Source organism: Magallana gigas, chromosome 7 (assembly GCF_963853765.1).
Source record: "Magallana gigas chromosome 7, xbMagGiga1.1, whole genome shotgun sequence".
Lineage (NCBI taxonomy): Eukaryota > Metazoa > Mollusca > Bivalvia > Ostreida > Ostreidae > Magallana > Magallana gigas.
In genome coordinates this window covers 53446081-53469375 of record NC_088859.1, presented here as the reverse complement: position 1 = coordinate 53469375, position 23295 = coordinate 53446081, and the positions used below count along the sequence as shown (strand labels likewise).

The following is a 23295-nucleotide window of genomic DNA, read 5'->3' as shown; positions in this document are numbered from 1 at the left end:
TAAGATTTAATACATTTTTACTATTTGGCCATATTGGCCCCACCCTAGAGCCTGAACCCCTGACCCAGGGGTCATGAATTTCACAATTAAGGTAGAGGGCTTCATGGACATCATAACCATGCATTTAGTTTTTAACAAATATATATGGGAGTAGAGAAGAAGATTTTCTAAGATTTAATACATTTTTACTATATGGCCATATTGGCCCCACCCTAGAGCCAGAACCCCTGACCCAGGGGCCATAAATTTCACAATTTTGGTAGAGGGCCTCATGGACATCATAACCATGCATTCAGTTTTTTCCTCACATGTGTGGAAGTAGAGAAGAAGATTTTTGAAAATTTGGCTTTTTTTGCATATTTGGCCCCGCCCGTGGCACCCCAGGGGTGGTAGAGCCATAAATTTCACAATTTAGATTCTTCTTACCATAGAGATGCTTCACACCAAAAATGGTAACGATTGGCCTGGTAGTTTTCAAGAAGAAGTTAAAAATGTAAAATTGTTAACGCACGACGCACGACGCACGACGACGGACGAAGACCAATTGCAATAGGTCACCTGAGTGACTCAGGTGACCTAAAAAGCAAATTGGATGCTTACCATCTTCAAACTCTTGTTCTAGTACTGCGCCTGCACCGTGTGCGCTTGCGTCTGTGCGCAAAATAAATGATCTGCTAAAGTCTGGACTTCGAAGAACTGGTTCTGATAGTAACTTACCTTTCAACTCTTTGAAGGTCGTCTGTCCATTTGATCTTGTTGGGCGTTCTCCTTCTCGTCAGGTCTGTAAGCGGAAGTGCTACTGTGGCAAAGTTTGGAATAAATTTCCGGTAGAACCCAATCATACCTAGAAAAGACTTTACCTTTTTCTTTGTAGTTGGAATCGGAAAGTTTTGTATGGCTTCTACTTTCGACATCATCGGTTTTATTTTCCCACTCCCTATGGTATGACCAAGAAAACAAAGTTCATTAAAACCAAACTCACATTTTGCCGGTCGAGCTGCTAAGTTTGCTTTTCTCAAGGCTTCAAACACTGTTCTCAGATGTTCAAGATGGTCTTCCCAGGTGTTGCTATAGATACCAATATCATCAATGAATGCCTCCGTGAAATCATCCAGCCCTGTAAGAACTTTGCTTACCAGTCTAACAAAAGTAGCCGGTGCGTTCACCATTCCGAATGGCATAACTGTAAAACTGAAATGTCCAAATGGAGTTACAAATGCACTTTTACGCTTAGCGTCATCGTCAAATGGTACTTGCCAATATCCTTTTGTGAGGTCTAATTTGCTGATGAATTTCAGCGAGTTGTCTTTCTTCTTTATGAGGACGACTGGTGCTGAATACGGACTGTTCGTTTCCTCAATGATACCAAGGTCCATCATTTGCTGTAACTCACGCTTCACTTTGTTTTGTAATGCATAGGGAATCGGATATGGTTTCATCTGAATTGGCACCTCCGTAGAAGTTTTCAATGAATGTTTCATCAAATGCGTTCTCTTGGGGACATCTGTAAAAATATCACCAAATGCTTCAACTAACCTCTGAATCTGATCCATTTGCTCTGCAGTCTGGTTTGTTGAATACTGTACGTCCGTTGCTGATTCTGTCTGTTGTAGGGTCGGAACTCTATCTGACACCACGTCGTCTGCTATCTGAACGTCGTCATTGGCTAAAATAGAAATAACATTCAAACATCCCATAATTTCAGACTTACTGTTTTCCTCCGGCTCTCTCTCGAACCATTCCTTCAGCATATTCACATGGTAAACAGTCTCTTTGCTTTTGGACAACCTCACTTTGAAATCAACAGGACTTACTTTTTGTGTCACCTCATACGGACCTTTCCACTGCGCCAATAGATTCGAAGTGCTTGTAGGCAACAAAACTAAGACTTTTTGACCTACTTCAAAATTTCTGTTTCTGACGTTTTTATCATAGTATCTTTTCTGATTCTTCTTTGCTAGAGATTCCATATCTGTAACCATTTTACGTACTGTCTCCATCCGTTCTCGGGTTTCCATCAGGTAACTTAAAACTGACGTTTGTTCCTCGGTTGGTTCTTCCCACCGCTCCTTTAATATGTCCAGGGGGCCTCTGACATGTCTGGCATAAAGAAGTTCAAATGGGGTAAAACCTGTTGTTTCGTTCGGGACCTCTCTATAGGCAAAACGTACATATGGTAAATGAACATCCCATTTTAATGGCTCTACAACTGCATATGCTTTCAACATCTGTTTAAGAGTCCCATTAAATCTTTCTACTAGCCCGTTTGCTTGGGGATGATAAGGGGTAGTTGACAGCTTACGGACCTTGAGCATTTTGCACAGTTCTGATATGAGAGATGACATAAAATTTGTCCCCTGATCTGATAAAATTTCTTTAGGAAAACCTACGCTTGATAACATTTCTATCAGCGCATTTGCCACACTTTCTGCGTCTTGATTTTTCATCGGAAAAGCCTCTGGAAATCGAGTGGCATAATCCATACATACCAGAATATACCTGTATTTCTTTTCCGTCATCGTTAATGGGCCGACAAAATCAATCGCTACTCTGGAAAATGGAACGTCGATCTTTGGAATTGGCACCAGTTTCGCTTTTGGCGTTCTCCCTCTTTGCGTCCCCTTTTGACAAATAGAGCATGACTTACAATACCGAGATATATCTATATACATACCTGGCCAAAAGAAGTTTCTCATAATTCTTTCTCTTGTTTTCTTGTTTCCAAGATGTCCAGCCAGTGGCGTGTCGTGAGCTAATGACATAATACTACTGCGCAGTTTCTTTGGAGCAACAATCTGGAATACCTTTTCGCCAGAGTCTGAGTCAAAAACTCTATACAGTAAATCATTTTTCAGGATGAAATAAGACTTTCCTTCATGTGGACCATTTTGGGCCATCTCTAACACCGATTTCAAGCTGTCGTCAGTTTTCTGATGCTCGATCAATTTCTTTCTATTACACCACATACCTTCATGTTCTGTGTCCACTTCTTTCAAATCATCAAGTTTTGGTTTCTTTGCATCCTCCTGTTTCCTTGTCTCTAATCTAGTTTGAACAACTCCACATTCTTCTTCATCCACTGTTTCTGCAGTCTCAATCATGGACAAAGGTGCTGCCTCTTTCGGTACTACAATGCTTACATTGTTGCCAATAATTACATCAGCAAAAGGTGAGTCAAGACATAGCGCGTGCACCTTGCCTGAAATGTATGGCGTTTTCACACTTACTATCGCCTCACTGCAAGTTCTCCTTGTACCATCGGCCAAAGTAATTACTTTTGTTCTCCCCGTTTTTTCATCATCTGAAACCAACTTACTATTTAGCTGCAGGACTGTAGCTCCCGGTCTGAAAAAATTCGGATGGACGACCTGGGAGCTACAGTGCCTCCCATAGTAAAAAACTGCAATTTACGGCGCACGAAAAATTGCGCTAAGGTTGGACTTATTAACCTTATTTTCACACAAATTCTGTAAAAATAATTAGAACCATAAAATTCTTCAGCAAATTTACTACTGATATCATCACTTTACTTGCCTCAGACTTTCTCTTAAACATGATAACCGACCTCGGAAAATGAAGTATGTTAATTTACGTCGAGATCGAGAGTCGCCATTTTTAAATGTAAACAAACTTGCACCACTTTAATTGACAGGGCTGGGGATGGTGTTTAAAAGAATATCAGAGGCAAGTGAAGTGACAATATCTGTAGTAAAATGTTCGAGGAATTTTTTGGGATTAAATATTTGTACAGAATATGATCGTAAATGAGATTAATCAGTCAAAACCTAGCGCATTTTTTTGTGCGCCGTAAATTGCAGTTTTTTACTATGGGAGGCACTGTAGCTCACAGGTCGTCCATCCGATTTTTTTCAGACCGGGAGCTACAGTCCTGCAGCTACTTACTATTAACAAACACGGTGGAACATCCAGTGTCCCTCAAAACTGAGACAACTTTTTCACCAACTTCCCCACTTACCAAATCTAGACCCGATTCACAACATGTTTCAAGACTAGACTCATCAGTAGCTGATACGCCAGACAACTTAACAACCATCTTATTCTCATGAACACCATCATCCTGATCAGAAACTATCATATTTTCATCAAGACACAAACCAAACCGCTCTTTCGACTTTTGATTCCCTGGGTTTTGATTAAAAGGAGGTTTCGACTGATATGTACTACGCAAAGGACAATATGGCGCAATAAGTCTTACCCGGTTACACTTGTAACATGTTTTACTTTGCTCTGATGGCGAGACATGCTTACCCCTTTGGAACTGACCTGAAACAAACTTATTTGGTCTGGGACCCGGCTTTTCCCCTGCGTTACCTCGTCCACCACCTGCATTACTGCCTTTATGTGCAACCTGAAATGACTCCGACAAAGTTATAACATCTTTGATAGACTTTGGAGTATGCTCACGAACCCACAATTGCAAAGCATTTAAACCACTTCCTATCACCTGTTCTCTCAAAATCAAATCAAACAACAATTCATAGTCTGACCCAATATCCTCCCTATCACACCAATGGTGAAAGAACCTTTCTGCAAGAACAACAAAATCTTTAAATGACTCATCACTGAACTGTCTACACTTCCTAAACTTATCCCGATAAGCCTCTGAAGTCAATTCATACCTTTTCAGAATAGCAGTTTTAATAGCATCGTAATTATCACTCTCCTCATCTGACAATCTAGAATAGGCCTCAAGAGCTTTACCCGATAGCATGGGGACTAAACGAACCGCCCATTGAGATTTATCCCATTTTTGTAAGCCCGCTATTTTCTCATATGATTTTAGAAAAACATCAGGGTCTTGACCTTCAAATTTGGGCAACTTTACACTAGGAGTTTGAACACTCTGAGGGGAGGGACCAGTTTCTAACTCTCTTTCTTTAAGAGCTAACTCTTTCAACTTAATCTCTTTCTCAGCCTCCCACTTATCTCTATCTCTCTTAGCTTGACGCTCCTCTCTTTCATGAGCTAACCTTACTTTCTCAAGTTCTAAACAGTCCTTGACGCTTGACCCTTTCGTGATAAGCTCGGTCATCCATTTCGGCATATGTGACATTGTGAAAGTTTATGCACTGAAACATACAAAAATAAGAACTATCAAAGTCAAAATTTCTAACATGCAAACACAAGAAAATCTTTTGATTTATGCAAGCTCAGATGCATCCCACCGCTGCCACCATTTGTAAGGATGTGTGATTATGCATCCTGATGAACTTACATAAATCAACAGAACAAGTATGAAATTTTTAACAAAATATCTAATAACAAAATAAAATTAAATTAAACAGAAAATTCAACGAGAAAAAAACCAAACAAACAAAAATATACAAATTAAATAATGAAAGGAAGGAAAAAGTCTATTTAGTCAGCCCGGTTCCGGTGCACGTGGTGTTGAAGAACCCTCAGGTGAACACGTGGTTACAGTCAGGTTTAGGTATATCGGCAACCACCAGAACTAAGTTGAAGTACATGTAGAAAGTTCACATACTGCACAGGTCTATCGAGGCTTCATTAGACGAAAGTTTTCCTTGGAAATGTAAATAACCCATGGCCTCGTCCACGCTGATTGGAGGTTTCTTTCAATAAACTCAATAAGCAGAATATAAGTTTTCAAATGACACAAATTATATAAATATCAAACTTTCACAATGTTAAGTTAAAGCACGTATCTGCATTGACGATTATAAATTGGTAAAACTGCGAGGATCACCCTCAGGTATAAATTCATAAGTAGTTTTAGAGATGTGTCGAAAGGGCCGCCGTAGTTCACTCACTCACTGTAGAACAGCGGTCTCTATAAATTATCCCATGAAAATGGAAACGGCTACTCATAAGTACAGGAGCCGGAAATATTTCAGCACCCAAGAACCCTCCTTCCCTGACAGGTATTGACGTTATGTAGGGACGGGGAAATTTACAGCAAAACAAGGCAGAAAAGACCCTGATAAAATAAACAAAAAGAAAAACATACTACCGAAAACCTATTCAAACACGTGTGGTTAAAACGTATAAAAATGGGTTGTTTAAATACCTGATGTTTTTCTAAAACAGGCCCCTGAGCACTAGACAGGATGACGACCACGTCTATCGGCTGATGTTCCCGGGTACTACCAGTGCATACTTTTACCAACTATTTAAGGTATCAACGAGGGGCTCCCCACAGGATTGATATGTTACCACGGTAACCAAGGGTCAAAGTATTAAAACAAGGGGCACTGCAAAGGATAAACCGAAAAGGCGAACCAAGGGGAATTATAATTTTACACAACGAATTTTAGTTTGTTACAATGTCACTGAACAGAGAAAGAAACTAAAAATTACTAAAGTTTAAAACATTTGTGGTGTTTTGTTTTCGCTAGTAATGGGAGGAATTGTACAATCACGTAAATGTACCCCCCCCCCCCCCCCTTCCGGATATACCACAGAGCGGGAATAGGGATAGGAATAACGAAATAGTTTTATTTACAGATGTTTTAAGATGATAAATATTTGGTCTCTTCAATAACAAGTATATACTAAGTAATGCATCTCCCACCAATATATCATTTGGCGAAGGGATGCTCCGCTTTGCCATGCCCTTGTTTGAATATTGTATTGACATGTCTTTTTTATTGATTCTGGTTACCATCGTCTTTTACACGCTGTTCCACGTGTCTCCTCTGGATATCCAAATGCAATGACTTTGCCCATCTCCTAAGCTTCTCTGTCCCTCTTGTGGCCTGTTCTGTATTGGTCAATTGTTGACTAAATGATGAACACCTGGTTGCAATGCTGGCGTGCAACCCGGTTGTATCTATTCTTTTCCAGTCTGCACATCCATGCATAGAAGGACCGGATGATAGGATCTGTAAATGATTTTTGTAAGTTATTTTTGTCTCTACCTTATGTCTAACAAACTATTGAGTAAACAAATTGTGGTTTCCTTCGTTGTTTCCAGCTTGATCCGGTGTCTCCCTTCTCAAACCCGGCCTCAGCTTCCTCCTTCCACTCTTCTTCCTAGTCACTTTCCTCCTGTCTAAAATATTAATAGAGGACATGATACTTTGATACACATACTATGTTGAGAAAGACGGATATCTTATTGTGACACACACCTATACGCATTCGATATATCATATTGATATATATATATAAGACTGACATGTTATTGTGATACACACCTACACACATTCTATATATCATATTGATATATATATAAGACTGACATGTAATTGTGACACACACCTACACGCATTCTACATATCATGTTGCGGAAGATGGACATGTTATTGTGACACACACCTATATTCAATATATCATGTTTCGAAGACTGGCATGTTATTGTGTCGGTCTTCCGCAACATGATATATAGTGTGGGTAAAGGTGTGTGTCACAATACCATGTCAGTCTTGGTGTATGTTACTGTTACACATGATATGAAGAATTTACTGTTATAAACAATGAATGGCAATATCTGAACGTTATACATCATGACATAAATAACTTACAGTTATTTCCTGTTAAATATATTTTAGATGAGCATATTAAGAGCCCAAAGAACTCGCCAAGATGTGGTAATAATGAAGTATGTTTTTTGCATCGAGACCAGAGAGGTTTTGAAGTTACAGTTGTAGACAGTGTAAAAGGTAATGATGCATACATTAAACAAATAAATTACATTTTGTTGTTTTCTCTGGTATATTTTGAAATAAATCACATCTCTGATACTTTAAGGACGAGGAGTATTTGCACAGAGAAAATTTAGTCGCGGGGACTTCCTCATGGAATACCGGGGGATTCTATGTAAGCAGGACCCTGGCCGTGGGGCATACATTCTCAAGTTTGAGTTTAAGGGATCGAAATATTGGTAGGATTTTTTTAGATTGAATCTGGACATTAGAATCATCTCTTAAAATTGTATACGTGAATTAAATTACATCGTAGGACGACTCCCTTGGTCGACTCGAAAATGATTCCACTGAAGGGAAAGCAACGACAAAGGTGATGGATATCTCTAATATCCGAAGGGTGGGAATTTTCGCTATAACAGATATTGAGATCGGTGATGAGTTACAGTATTCATACAACAAAGGAAAAAATGACCTACTCCTGGAGAAAGAAGGTACACTTCCAAGATAAATAATTGTTCCAAGTTCAAATATTATTTTATATTTTAATTTTTTTAAAAATATATCTGTTATATAAATCAGAACAGACATGTCAGACCCCATTACTAGAGTCCTCAGAGGAGGAGGGTGACGATGACAAGGACTCTGTCTCTCTGAGTTGGACTCCTCCTCTGACGAGGAACCCCCAAAGAAGAGTATCCTCCTTAAGAAAGCAATGGTTAATTTAAGGATATTGCCACAAGTATTGGTAAGATATAATTTAAATAATAAACACTTATATAAAATGTAGCTCTGAAAAAATCTATCATCTTTTGTTTACCACTAATTGGTATTTGAAAAAGATACGACGATGGCAGCGGAGTACAAGGCAGCAGCGGAGAGTACATATTTGCTGGCCAAGTGTTTTCTGTCCAATTTTCTCACCATTAATAGGGAGCAAATTGGACCGAAAACCCTTGGCTAGCGAAGATGCGGAGAGTATGACAGTAGCGGAAAGCGTGGCAGTAGCGGAGGAGGAGGTTATGGCAGCTCTCCCGGCTAGCCCTGACCCACCTCAGGCCAGTGAAAATGAATCAGAGGAGGTTGCAGCAGGAACAGAAAGACGCAAGAGGCCCCGCCACCATGAGCGGCCACAGACCAGCTGGAGGCGGAAGCGAGCCACCTGCCAAGGGTGTAATTTTCAGGTGGTTCACCTTCCCCAACATCTCCGAACGGCCCAAGACAAGACGAAGGAAGATGCCAAGCTCAAGTTAATGTTTTAAATCTTATGAGTCTATCTAATGATTTTCTCTGGAATTCTGAAAGCCAAATTTTTACTGACAATCTCAACAGATTATTCCAAATAATTCACAACAGTACTGACAATATATATTACATAAATTGCATTTAATTGAATTTCAACCGATCAATGGCACACTTCTTTAAGTTTGCATGTGTTTTCAAACATACACAAAACTTGAAATTTACGACACAAACGTGTTCAATTTTGACTGATCTGTGATTAACCTTATTTTGTAAATCCCTCTGTCTGTAAAACATTAATTTTATTACATATACCTCAATATTAATCAGACAATATTTACAATTGATGTTGACGAATTACTTGTCGCTGACTTTCTCTCAAACACGCTCATCAACCTCGGATAGTAAAATTCACGCGGAAATCGAGTCGCCATTTTACAGTTGTACATGTATATAAACAAACCACACTTCTTCATTTTACGGAGCTGGTGACGATGTTTCAAAGATTTCAGTTCAGATTTATTGTAAGCAAAAATGTGAAGACATATGCTGTAAAACGGCCAATGAGTTCAAGGCGTGTCAATCCGAAATTTCTATTGGATCTACATTTTGCAACTAGCTTTTTGAGAGGAAAAACAGTATGTTCACTAAACAGTGTTCTGACGAATTTCTTCATAATAAACTAAATAACGCTATTCGATACCGAAGTACAATATGTGACGTTAATCTATATGTGCCCATTCCTGCTTTTAGAGATTTTTTTCTTCGTTTTTTTTTTCACTAACATTATTAACACATGTACGTTAACATCGTTTGTTCTCAAGTAACTCTGTAATTTTTAACTTGGAAGTACAACTTTATTATAAGTTTTCTTTCTCCGAAATTTGTTTCCACGTGTTAGCATCATGTTCTCAACATGCATGATAAATGGGCGGGTCTTTATAAATGCACCAGTCAGAATCTTTGTTGCGAATCCTAATCGAAATACAAAATGCAACATCGACCATAGCGTGAACTCTTATGCTATATTTGCGATAATAATCTCAAAATAAAATGACACAGGAAATTTTGATCATGTGCACGATGTGTCCCATAGGACTCTTGTTATTTTTAGTGGGTTTTTTGAACGACAAACTAGAGGGGGCGTTACATTTACATTTAAAAAACTGAATTATCATGGAGTTGCCCCCCCCCCCCTTTTTGGGGGGGGGGGGGGGATGTATATAAAAAATTGGAATGAAGTGTGGAAATTAAGAGTGAAATTGAAGTTGAAGATTAAAGAAATACTTCGCCCCCCCCCCCCCCGGGGGGTAGGGTTTTGAAGATTTCGGAAACTTCCCTCTTTTCTCTTTTCTTTTTTTTTGCTTGTCAAGATTTTTGGATTAGTCTGCCCCCCCCCCCCCCCACTTTCAAAAACGATGCTACGTGCCTGGACTAATTATAAATATCGAATTATTCAAGAAACAGTGCAACATAAATATCTTGGGACATACTATTCAGTATTGATAGCTTTTTAAAACTTTTTAAACGTAGGGTTTGTTAACCACAATACGATCATGTTGAAATTAACCGCTTTTAAAAACTAAAACGAACTAGCTCATTTCATGGCCCAGATCACAAGAAAAAGTCTACATCACATACCCCACACTCCCTCATTCCTTGACAATGCTGCAAATAAAGAAAAGCAAGGTGTGCATTAAATACAAAAAAAAATAATTTAATAAAGGGCATAACCTGCAAAAAATCATCAGTTGAAATATTTTTGCAAATTTCACATCTAATTTTGCAACAACAACAAAAATTCAAAAGGGCCAACATTCGATGCAGCAGTTTAAAAGAAGTTGCACTTACAGAACTGAAGGACTGACTGATGGACGGTCAAACACATTACATGCATACAATTGTGAGGGGTATAAATATCAAATAAATATAGGATCTCTCATGATTTGCAATGTAATATGATTTTTATCCAACAAGTTGTGTGATTTCTATCCACGAGTCTTGGCGTGAAAACACACGAGTTAGATAAAAATCATATACCATCGCAAATAATGAGAGATTCTTTTTATTACTGTAAACCAACTTTTATTCGCGTGCGAGAAATTTTCGCGAGGTTAGCGAGAGCCTTATCGTCGTGAATATTCCTCCCCGCGAACTAATCCTTTGTCTAAAGTTTTTATAACAATACAGGTCTGGATAAGGCTTGGTCGCGAACATTAGTCGTCGCGAACCAGTTTATTGGCAGCGAATAGAACTTGGTTTACAGTATTATATGTTTTACCGCATATTTTGTAAATCTCAGTTTTTCCTGTAACTGTGAGCCCCAAAACACATCAAGGTGGAATAACACATCATCACAAAATGGCTGACCGCTGATCGAAACGACATTTTGTTTTACTAAAAGGATTTTATTGACTCAATATGTAACTAACTCCATAGCCGAGTGGATAAAGTGTTGGACTTGTGAACTGTACATTCCAAGTTCGAACCCCGCAGGGGCTTTTGTTGTTACTTACTGAAATAATTATTTTATATATTCATTTCTTTTCTACAAACTGCAAATTTTTCGCTTATTTGACATATGTACAGTTTATTTATCATTTTATCTCTTATTATCAAATAATGTCCTGTTAATTTTAATGACTTTTTCCAGGTGTGTTTTTCCACCTTAACTTCAAGACGTCAACAACTTTACGCATGGAAAAGAAGTTACATGAAGTTTAACAAACAATCATTTCATTTTCGAACAAATATTTATGAATTCATAAAAAATAATTGAAACAACATTAAATGCTTCCCATTTACAACTGAGTACTTTTCAACTGAATTAATTATTTACTTTTTCATTCTACTTCAATCAACCCCCTAAACCTACGTAACGTTTATTATGATGACATATGGCGTAAAAACACACAATGTAATATCAAAATTTGACTCCATGAGTGATATTCACTGTATATTGAGATAAAGATGTGATAAAGTGGATAAATAAACTATGTCAGTTCTTTCACATCAAAAAATTTGGACAGTCATAAATTGTGCTAAGGAACCGTACATTTGGGTATATTGAATTAGACTTTTACTATACATGTAATTCTTATGCAGATTTTAAGAGCAATGAATTTATTCATGTTTAGGCACATTTTTAGAACACAACCAACATTTACAAATTTCTTACACATTATAAAGAAGAACATTTATGGGGGCTTTGGATTTAAGTCACTCGCCCTATTGCTTGAACCAGATGGTGTGTCCATGCTCCACAGCAGCTCCTGTAGTGCTCTCTCATGTTCGTGCATTATTGGGTTACATTTGATTCTTGGACAATGTTTACCCTGTATACTCTGATAACTGTCAACATTACCAAATACTAGGTTTTCTTCATAAATCTTGAGTTTTTTACTAGCATGGACACAAAAATCACTTTTGTATACTGTCATATGATCAGGTAATCCAGAACACAAGAATTTATAATTCACAACAAGCCAGGACACCAGGATAGCAGTGTAAGAAAACTCCAATGACGATGGATCACTGAACAGGGGTATGCTAGAACTCTCCAGAAGAACATCGTGTTCACAGTCATAGAACATGACCACCAGCTCTGAACTTCCAATTCCAATGCAAGGAGTTAAAAAAGTATCCCTTTCTGGGTGTGCCTTCTTTTGCAGAAAGGAAAAAACAATGGTCTGTGCAATAATTTTTGGATTTCTAGACAAAGCAGACTTCAACTTTACTTCCACTAGAGATTTTCCATCAGCACTCTCAGTTTCATCTTCAACATGAACTACAGCCAGGTCGCTGATGACAATATCTAAATCTCCATGCCACACTTCTGAATTTCCTGGGGGGAAAAAAACAATAAAAATTAATGTATCTTTAATTTTTTTGACAAGAATGATTTGTTGGTACAGTCTTAGTCTTATAAAAACATCTGCTTGGTGGCAAGGTTTAATAAAAGTTACCAGAAAGAAGACTTTCTCTAATATGTTCTCTATAACTTGACAATGAATCAATATAATTCATTTCGGTCATCTTTAGGAGGGTTATGGGGCTAATATTATGAGCATGACAGCCCTCCTTTTTTAAGATTTTGAGCTTTTTTGTTCCAATAAAATTGTTACCCCTATGGAAGCTCTATTATATAATAGATTATTTAGAACAAATATATTTAAACCTTTAGTTCTGTTCAACACTTTAAAATTATCAAAATAAACATGATAAACATTTATAAGAGGGGAAATATGATTAAGCACTGATCATGTGGAAAAGACATGGTTAGTTACAAAATTAAAGACCGATAAAAATAGTTTCTGTACCACTATTTGATATATCTGCAAGAGCCCATGTATATTTACATCTTTCAATAGCTATAAATGTGTGATCTTTTCATTTTTGTTTAAGTTTATTTTTAAAAACTCTTACCAACACTTGTGTCCCCATAATGGCCTGTGATCTTGCACAAATTATCTCCACAAAAACACTGATCACACTTTGGTCCGATGCTGATTTTTTTGTCAACCAAGTAATATGAGGATGTAGCGAGTTTTCCAAACAAATGGTTTGCAACAAGTTTTGTCAGCTCCTTTCCCGAGAACTTCTGCAAACCATGGACACTAATCTTTCTGTCTGCAAATTAAGAAAAGCATTGTCACGTTTTTTTTAGCATAACTTTAGGAGACTTCAAGGTTAAAGTACATCAAAGGTAAAAACACAGCAGTGGACAGAAACAAAGGCAAAATTAGATAAGGCCTAAAAAAAAAATTTGTGTGTTTAGGGTAACACTGATGAAAAAATTAGGCTAGGTAGGTAGGGAATTTTTTTTATTTTATCATATTTTTTTTGCATGAATCCTAAGAATACTTGTTTGTTTCATATTTAAAAACGTATTTTTATTGGAAATAAGATAAAATTCACAATCGGATAAAATTAGACATCTAAAAATGTTAGGATCGGGCCATTTTTGTAGGTTAGGTCGGGTTACCCGAAACACACAACTTAACTCTGGTAGTTTGTACATGATATAATACATGTTAAACAATGTTGTGTTTTTTTTTCAATTTTATTTTTAATAAATTTGATTTGATAAACAACAGTAGTCAAGTTTATGAATGGTAATGTATTTTCTATCGTTCACCTGTTTAATGGTATATTGCCATTCCCCCACTAAAGTATCACAACGAATAGTGATAAGCATGATAAGTGTTAAGTTACAGTCTGGTGTACAAGTGAAAAAAATTGTGATTCCATTAAAAAATGTCATGCCTTCTGAAAAATCATGTTTTAACTGTTTAAATACCTCCGTTCATAAATTTCAGCAACTTGTTTAGCACGAGGATTTGTTCTTTATTATCAGGATAAGACTTGTCCTTAATGTAGTTCACTAATATATCCATTCCGTTTCGAAAAACGTCGCCAAAAACCAGTCCATCTTCAAAGAATTCGGTCTCACAAAATGCCCCAGAAAAGGTGGAACCAACATGGGCTGAGGCATTGCAATTAGTTATTTTTAGAGGGGTCAATATAATGTAACAGAGAGTATTGTTAGTACAAAGGCTCATCACAGCCGATATCCAGTGTCTAATATTATTGTCATCCTTTCCTTTTTCCCTTACGTGTGACTGAACACAACTCTTTTTCGGAGTTGACGCCGCCATTTGAATCGGTTAATTACCCCAAAGAACCCAAAGAAATCCCTGAAAATAATATAAATAATTCAGACTGTCCTGAATTCTAAATTTGTATCCATTTTCTCCCTTTTTTCTTTTTTTTTTCTTATTTCAGCAACAACTAGTAGTAACCTACTGTAAAATGGAGAAGTGCGAAACAAAGCCCTCGACTTGCCCACGATCGACTTATCTCGCACCCGCCTTGACGTCCATCGCGTCCCTGACACCAAGCAGAGGGGAGCTCAAAATTTGGTTGTAGTTTTGTGTATAGCTAACTATAAGCCAGCTGTTTTTATATCAAGGGACTATTCGACCAACCTAAACACAAAGGCAATGCCACGAAGGGCGCTACGCTGCGTTGTAGATCTGAAACTGAAGGCCGTGAGTATCTGTGTCAAGTCGGTTCTTGTTTTGACAAAACCCGCAATGAAACTGCTTTGTGAAACAATACTTGAAGTATGATTTTTAAGCCCCCCGTTTTAGGTTTTTTGAAAACCCGTAAATAGCACATTTCCTGATAATTGTCTCCGCATTTTAACTGATGATAAAATGAATAAATATTATTTTCATGTAATGATAGAAAAGACCGTTTAATTGAATATGTACTTATATGACCTTAGGTGACGGCCCCTGGAGTGTGGCTGCCCAGTAGGGAAGATGTCTATGTCAGCATCAGTCTGTTTGGTCAATACAGAAACACTTGTCTGGTAGAGTCTGTGTTTCCATTAATCATTCGAGAAGACTTCACTTTTGAAAAGGTATTATACTTATGGCTATTAATTGTATTGTATATATAAGATAATTCTCTCTCTCTCTAACATTGTAGTAACATGTTCAGCTATCCATCAAGTTTATATTTTACAACTAAATTTATACTGTAGTCTTCATATCCTACAAGTTTGAAAAGTTAGAGTTAAATTAAATAATATGGATCCAAAAGTGATATATCTATCTAAATAAATTAATTGTAATATGTGTTAAATGTGTCTATAATCAATAATTTTGTTGTGAGTAAATTTTATTTGTGATCATTGTCTAAATTTTCATTCATTTTTAGACTTACTATACTGCTCTGGACCCAGCAGAGGTTGTCGATTATTTGGATGGTCAGTTTGCATTACATAATATATAATGTCTTAATTTTATATGAAATGTGGAAACATGTTAATGATGTGTAAAAAAGATTATTCATAGGCTAATTGTCTTTAGTTTTATTTTGCCTTTTGAACTGTAGATGAATTGATAGTGTTGGAGCTGCTACAACTATCCGAGTTTGGAGGAGCTAACAGACTTGCCTCTTATTCATCAAGCGCTCGTGACTTCCTCTACCCTGCTCCGTCTTTGGCACCTTGCTATGCCTCTGGAGCACGGGAAATACTCTTCCATAGGTCCATTGATTTTCCTGTAAGTGTATACATCATATGATATGATTTGAATTTGATTAGATGGGAGCATAGTGATATCATATTGAACTTAAACGTTTACCATTTTAGGGTATTTCTCCAAAACTAGAGTTTGTTTCTATTACCAACATCAAAGAATCTCTGTCACCAGAACTGGATGCTTTAGAAGATTCAATTAAAGATGAGAGGGTAAGGGATCAGTTGAACCTTGAAATTGTAGACATGTGTCATTGATGTTAAGAATATGTTATCAACTACATGTATGTTATGAATTTGTAAATTATATACATCATTGATGTTATGAAATTTTTGACAATTAAATATACATGAAATTGTTGACATATATCATTGAATCAGGGATGGGGTCAATTACAATGGAAAGTAATTAATTAAATTACAATTACTTGCTTAAATTCTTCAATTAAATTACCATTACCATTACAAGAGTTTTCAAATGTAATTAATTAAATTACAATTACTTTGCAGATGTAATTAATTAAATTACAAATTACATTTTCATCATTTACTAAAACCATGATTTATATACAACACAAAAACATTATAATAACGAGGTATTTTTATAATATGAATAAAATTTCCTCATATATAATCAAAATGATTTCACTGTTTGAGAATTTGCTAACTATTCTGATAATTTGTTACAATTTTTGGAAAGAAAAAATATAAATATTTGATTTTATTGTTTATTTTAAAACGCAGGTACTGGTAGTCACAATGTGGAGGTGTCCTATACACCCTGATATTCAATAAACATTTAAAAGTCATATCCCTTAACCTACACCTACCATGTCAACTAAAGTATTTCTTGCATGCAAAACTATTATATGTAAACTTTCTCCTTTGCATTTTTATACACTATTTTTTTTCTTTGTAAATACAATGCCAAAGTACAGGTTAATCTCAGGTAGAGGGCGGACTATACACATGTAATTGTTATCAAAACACAATTCACACCTGTTGTTCTCTACCTAATTATCAAAATGTTAGCAAATAAGGGAACACACCCTGTGGACATGTTAGGCATCAAAAACTTATACCCATTTGAAGCCATGCATTTTAGCTCTGTGTATTTTAGGCTATCAAACACAAAGCTTGACTTGATAGTTTATATAATTTCGATAACACTGATTTTGTTTGTAAATTAAACACTGATGTTTTAAACTAACTCAATGATAATTGACACACTATAATTATTCTAATAAGAAGGGAAATAAGTATTTTTTAAGAAAAAAGAGATCAAACAAATCATCAAATACATGTACTTAATTAAATTTGGGAAACTTATCATTAAATATTGAATCACTGAAAAAATCCATTTTGAAAAATATTTAGTATGATATATATAATAATATTTCCATGCTTTTTAACTACTCTTCGAACTAGACCTAATGTACCATTTTGTGGGGCAAAATGGGTAGTGGACAGCTTCATATTTCTATGTACATCAGTGTGTAATTGAAAGTAATTGAAAAGTAATTGGAATTACATGCCTTTTTTGAAAGTAATTAATTAAATTACCATTACATGTAATTGAAAATGTGGCCAATTACACATTACTTCCAATTACATCAAAATTTGTAATTAATTACACTCAATTACCATTACAAATTACCATTACCCCATCCCTGCATTGAATGTAAATGAAATGGTTCACATTACATGTATATGTTTTGTTTCCATTACTTTCAGAGATCTAGAAGGCGTTCTCGTTCACGCAGTAGATCTCGTCCAGCAAGTCGTCCTTCATCTCGGGCCTCTATGAGGTGAGATAAACTTACTGTCTGTGAGATAGTTGATTTAAAAAAAAATATTCATTACTCTGTGAATTTCATATCTTGACTAACAAAGATCATTTTAAGCTTATTGTCATCAAATTCACAAAAAATTGTTTTTGTATTAAAGAAAATATTGCAATACAATCTGTACATGTTCGTAATACATGTACATACATTAATTGTGCTTGTCTTCCATAATTCAGCTGGTTTGTATTTTTACATGTTTCTTGAATTCTTTAATGCTTTAATTATCTTATCTCTACTGCATGCAAGGACTCTTTCTACTAGTATCTGTCTTTCAATACGGTGGTTGGCTCATAGTGTTATGCCTGATATTGTTCGCCTGAATAATATATCAACCTTCGTAAAAGTCCCTACTCAATTACTTTTTAGCCTCTTGGAATCAGCTTTTCTATTTATAAATTCTGTTTGTTTATCATACACTAGTTAACAGTATCATCTGTCACGAGTAAGACTTGGATATATAGATCAATGTAACATTAGTTTGGGTTTTGCCTCCCTCTGCCTCTCCTGTCACTACCTAACTCTGTTTCTCTCTGTCTTTTCTGTAGGACTTTTGTAGACGTGGACCCGACAGAGGACCTTAAAACCTACCACAAGCCAACCATTTCTTCTGTTTGTCATTCTAGGTCACCCTCCCCTGCCGCACGCTGGAAGAGCGATGACATCCTGGTTCCTCGACTCAGCAGTACCGAGGGAAGACCTCCATTTGTTGTCCGCCATGTAAGCAATCATCACTGACATTGTTCAATATCATGCAGATGTGTGTGGCAATGTTGCATTGTTGATGTCCCTGCTTCATAATTACCAAAAAATCAGAAAAAATATTGTACAGGAATTTCAATATTTTGTTCACTGTACATGTACCATTGTTGTGAAACAGAAATTTGTTTTCCTAGCTAGAAAAATCCCTCATTGGAAGAATTCCTGGTGATGATGGTGGTGTAAAAGCCAAAAGTAAAAAGAAAGTCAAGCGAGGAAGATCTCGATCTCGAACCCGCTCTGTCAGTGCTATGTCAGATTCTGGTAAGCTTCATCATAATAACAAAGACAGGCTACATTTCAATGCTATGTCAGATTCTTGTAAGCTTTAATCATTATGATAATAATGCTGCTATGTTACTGCTATGTCAGATTCTGGTAAGCTTAATGATAACAAAGCTGCTATGTTACTGCTATGTCAGATTCTGGTAAGCTTCATCATGATAACAAAGACAGGCTACATGTCAATGCTATATCAGACTCTGGTAGCTTCATCTTGATAACAAAGCCCGCTATGTTACTGCTATGTCAGATTCTGGTTAGCTTCATCATGATAACAAAGACAGGCTATATGTCAATGCTATATCAGACTCTGGTAAGCTTAATCTTCATAACAAAGCCCGCTATGTTACTGCTATATCAGACTCTGGTAAGCTTCATCTTGATAACAAAGCCCGCTATGTTACTGCTATGTCAGATTCTGGTAAGCTTCATCATGATAACAAAGACAGGCTATATGTCAATGCTATGTCAGATTCTTGTAAGCTTCATCATGATTACAATAACCAACTATGTCAAAGATACATCAGACCCTGGTAAGTTTTATCATGATAACAAAGGCAGGCTATGACAGTGCTATGTCAGACTCTGGTAAGCTTCATACGTATACATTCTGTGTTTGAAATTTCTGTAATATTCCTAGCACTTCATGCTTCCACGTGCTCCGTACCAGAGACCAAGTGCTGTGTTTGCAGTATATACAGGAAACACACGGGGAAACAATACTGGGGTCATGCTCTGAACTACCACCCCACAGGCCTGACCCCTAGGGCCTCCAGTCCCAGGGGCTTACAAAAACTCAGACCTAAGAGATTATCTCTTAATACCCCAATGGTCTGTCCTGAGGGAATTAGGAGGCAGGATGGATCCCCAAGTCCAAAGAATTGTGGAGAATTATTGAGTCCCTCCCGACTCAGTCCTAGGGGACCCTGCCTGGGCAGGCATTACCCCCTAAATGGCTTCATTCAGGTTAATTGCATCCTGTGTTAAATGAAGCATGAATTTCACTTCTCAATTAGATTCATTTTGAATGTTAGTGTTTGGAGTTTTTCAAATTCATGGTTTTGTAAATTTTGAGTCATTGACAGTTACATTCTATTGTCCAAGAATCCTGAAAGTTTCTGGTTTAACCATTTTGTTCCCTGGAGGTCAGCATTTTTTAGCAAATTTACTCAAACAAAATATCACATATAAAAGATAAATGAAGTTGAGTACATTTGACTCCTGTCACTATATTGGACTTATCATTACAGTATAAAAACCACATCATTGTATGATTGTCTTTCTTCGTGTTTTTATTTACTTGCAAGCACACAAGTTCCTATTCTATTAAGTGTCAAAATATGAATCATAGTACATGTAATCATTCAGTTTATATATATGTAGTAGTTGGGGCTATATGGACCGTGGATATCGGCCTGGGTAGCTCAGTGGTAGAGCTCCTGACTAGAATTGCAGGGGTCCCGGGTTCGATTCCCGGTCCAGCCTTACGTTTTCGTTGTATTTATTTGTTTTATGTTTTACTGTAGATTCCTTTTTTTACATGAGAAATTAATTCCATGATTCAACAATTTTGCATTAAAAACGGAGAATATAAATTGTGAATGTTCAATTTTTATCATAAGTTTTATTTAGTTTTACATCTGTCTTAAAGACAAAAGCGAGATTTTTAAATCCACGAGATGTGCTTCTCGCGATTTTATGCAGATATTGATACCTCGCATTTAATTAGGAATCTACAGTTTATATTTGTTCAACTCTGTGCCCTTTTGTTTTTTGTCTTTGGCTGTTTATACAGCATGTTAGATATTTGATGTTCTGCATGATCCTCTATTTACAGGGGGTTACTATAGTGATTACACCAGTTATCCTAGTTTAACACACAAATACCGCTTAAAGAAGGTAATTTACTGATCAGTGTCAAAAAAATATTTTATAGTTTTTGTTATAGTTACATATATACTAAAGTAATATACTGTATACTGTAAAAAGATTCAATGAAAGTATTTTACTTTGGATGATATTGTTGGCTGTAATGGTTTTAGCTGTGATTTTAAAATTGTTACAGACCTCCTCATTGGATGATGAAGATCCCCTCCCGAGAGTCTCTCCCAAACAGTTCCTCAGTGACGATGATGGTTTGTGCTGAGCTTTACATTCCTGCTATATTAATTAGACAGAAGTCTTTTTTTCATTCTGATCATACTTTAATCATAAAATATTACAGATATTGTACCTGTATGTTCTTTAATTACAACAGATGCTGAGGTGGCAGCACTGACTGGTTCTTTGGATGATCTGCGTCTCAGCCGTCGATCTCGCTCCCCAAGCCCCCTGTTGTATCGCCCTTCCTTGAGAGAGAGGTATGGATTACGCCCCCTTACACCCACAGAAAAACTTGATCTAGACATAAGAGTGGAACAAGCTCTACGTCGGAGCCGATCCAGAGAACGACTAGCACGTCTGGAGCTGGAGGAATCTCGCAGCAGATCCAGGGAAAGACGGACAAGACTAGAGTTGGAACGCGCCCGGAGTAGATCCAGGGAGCGAATGGCCAGGCTGGATCTAGAGCTGGCAGAGAAGAGACGAGAACGACTGGCTCGCGAGGAGCTGGAAGAGGTAAGACTAACAATTGTAGGCGAGGACCACTCCATAGACAAAAACTGGTCTAAATAAGATCACTCATCAAAGAAAACAGATAATTTCCTATGATATCATGGAATTATATTTTCTTTTAATTTGCTTAAAGTTTTTTTTCCATACTGTTTTCTGTAACTTATTACTCCTTGATTTTTCAGTCCCTGCGAAGAGCCCGAGCCAGGTACTTGTATTATAAAGAGTTGGAAGATCTTGACTTGGACACAAGGCTTGCCTTGTCCAGGAAAACGTTCCTTTAACCGGCTCAGGTTACTATCTCCACTATGTCCCTCAGTCTCTTCTCTCCATTGTACAACTCGGATCATTGGGGAAAGAACAAAGTCGACATATTGTGTCATTCTGTAAAGATACATGCTGATGAACTTGACATACATAATTTACATGGACAGTGTAAATATATGCTCTTCCAAATCTTTTTCAGCCCATGTCGAGTGCATTTGGACGATGGAACATATTGGTCAGAAAGAGCAGCAAAATTTCAAGGAAAATCTCATCGTCAGGTTTTTAATGATAGTCTTAGTAAGCTGTACTCCAAGATGTACCGGAGTGCACTGCAGGCGAAGCCGTGATAGTCTTACCTCAGTAGTCTGATCAGCTGTGATATTAGATAGTGTCTGTATTTATTATGTTTTAAGGATAAAAGCTACATGACTCCAAACTGTTCCTGTGATAGAAAACCTTCATTATACAAACCATGGTCCTGTTTATGTCAGCCATTTCCAACTGTTCACAGTTAACCTGAATTAGGATATACTCTCAGCTCCTGCAAGTTTTGCCAGTTAACTGTTTTTTGTGTCATATGACTTTTATTCCAGCTTGTTGTGTTTGACAATACTCTGTAGGGTGGCCAGTTTGATGTTTGATTTTGGGGGGAGGTGAAAGTAAAAGCAACAACCAGCATCTGTTCCTGCGGGAATGGAAGCTGGTGTTGCCATGGGGATTGTTGGTTCCGATGGTTTAGGAGTTGGCTGTGGGTTACACAGGGTTGACTGTCCTCTCTCTGTCTCTGACTAATAAATTATATTTATCAATTTGTCTCATTTAGTTAGCACCAGCCTACACATGAATGATTGTATGGAATTAAACTTGATTATTTTGCTTTTTTATTTATATCTATATAATATTTTTTTTATATTTATGTCTACTAGAATACATTAATTGCAGCATTTAATTATAATAAATACTTATATATTGAATTTGGTGTTTTTTGTCCATGGCACTTATTTCCTGTCCATTTTAAGTTTTTGATGCAGCAACAAAATAAAAACTTGACAAAACATAGTGCAAGGTCAAACTGATTGTCGCTATACTGTCGCTATATAAGACAGTCTGTCATAGTTTAGGTATCAGCACTGAGCTATATCAGACAGTCTGTCATAGTTTAGGTATCAGCACTGAGCTATACAGTGTGGGTATATCAGACAGTCTGTCATAGTTTAAGTATCAGCACTGAGCTATACACTGTGGGTATATCAGACAGTCTGTCATAGTTTAGGTATCAGCACTGAGCTATACAGTGTGGGTATATCAGACAGTCTGTCATAGTTTAAGTATCAGCACTGAGCTATACAGTGTGGGTATATAAGACAGTCTGTCATAGTTTAAGTATCAGCACTGAGCTATACAGTGTGGGTATATAAGACAGTCAGTCATAGTTTAAGTATCAGCACTGAGCTATACAGTGTGGGTATATAAGACAGTCTGTCATAGTTTAGGTATCAGCACTGAGCTATACAGTGTGGGTATATCAGACAGTCTGTCATAGTTTAGGTATCAGCACTGAGCTATACAGTGTGGGTATATCAGACAGTCTGTCATAGTTTAAGTATCAGCACTGAGC

The 23295-nt window shown here is 36.9% G+C and overlaps 3 protein-coding genes across 6 annotated transcripts; 1 reads left to right on the top strand and 2 right to left on the bottom strand.

The window, feature by feature from the left end:
* Positions 1-554: 554 nt before the first annotated feature.
* LOC136269953 (uncharacterized) lies at positions 555-5074 on the bottom strand. The gene is made up of 4 exons (XM_066065887.1): positions 4285-5074; positions 2675-3199; positions 718-2458; positions 555-576 (listed from the first exon to the last, which is right to left on the bottom strand). Exons 1-4 carry the CDS (start codon positions 5072-5074, stop codon positions 555-557), a joined length of 3078 nt encoding a protein of 1025 aa, XP_065921959.1.
* Positions 5075-11973: 6899 nt separating this feature from the next.
* On the bottom strand, positions 11974-14586 carry LOC105341245 (uncharacterized). The gene is made up of 3 exons (XM_011447667.4): positions 14167-14586; positions 13293-13496; positions 11974-12711 (listed from the first exon to the last, which is right to left on the bottom strand). The coding sequence occupies exons 1-3, from the start codon at positions 14522-14524 to the stop codon at positions 12065-12067; spliced, it is 1209 nt and encodes a 402-aa protein (XP_011445969.2). The 5' UTR covers positions 14525-14586; the 3' UTR covers positions 11974-12064.
* Positions 14587-14712: 126 nt separating this feature from the next.
* On the top strand, positions 14713-22651 carry LOC105341244 (spermatogenesis-associated protein 6). Of its 4 annotated transcripts, none has more exons than XM_034459209.2 (13): positions 14713-14917; positions 15157-15294; positions 15594-15642; positions 15771-15940; positions 16030-16128; positions 17650-17723; positions 18386-18479; positions 18656-18782; positions 19441-19766; positions 20866-20935; positions 21058-21416; positions 21596-21618; positions 21877-22651. In XM_034459209.2, exons 1-13 carry the CDS (start codon positions 14870-14872, stop codon positions 22022-22024), a joined length of 1725 nt encoding a protein of 574 aa, XP_034315100.1. In that variant the 5' UTR covers positions 14713-14869; the 3' UTR covers positions 22025-22651. The 4 variants fall into 4 exon arrangements, with proteins under 4 accessions (XP_034315100.1, XP_034315098.1, XP_034315099.1 ...); XM_034459207.2 differs by having other exon boundaries at positions 18308-18479; XM_034459208.2 differs by having other exon boundaries at positions 18308-18479; positions 21596-21703; positions 21877-21959.
* The last annotated feature ends 644 nt before the right edge of the window (positions 22652-23295 follow it).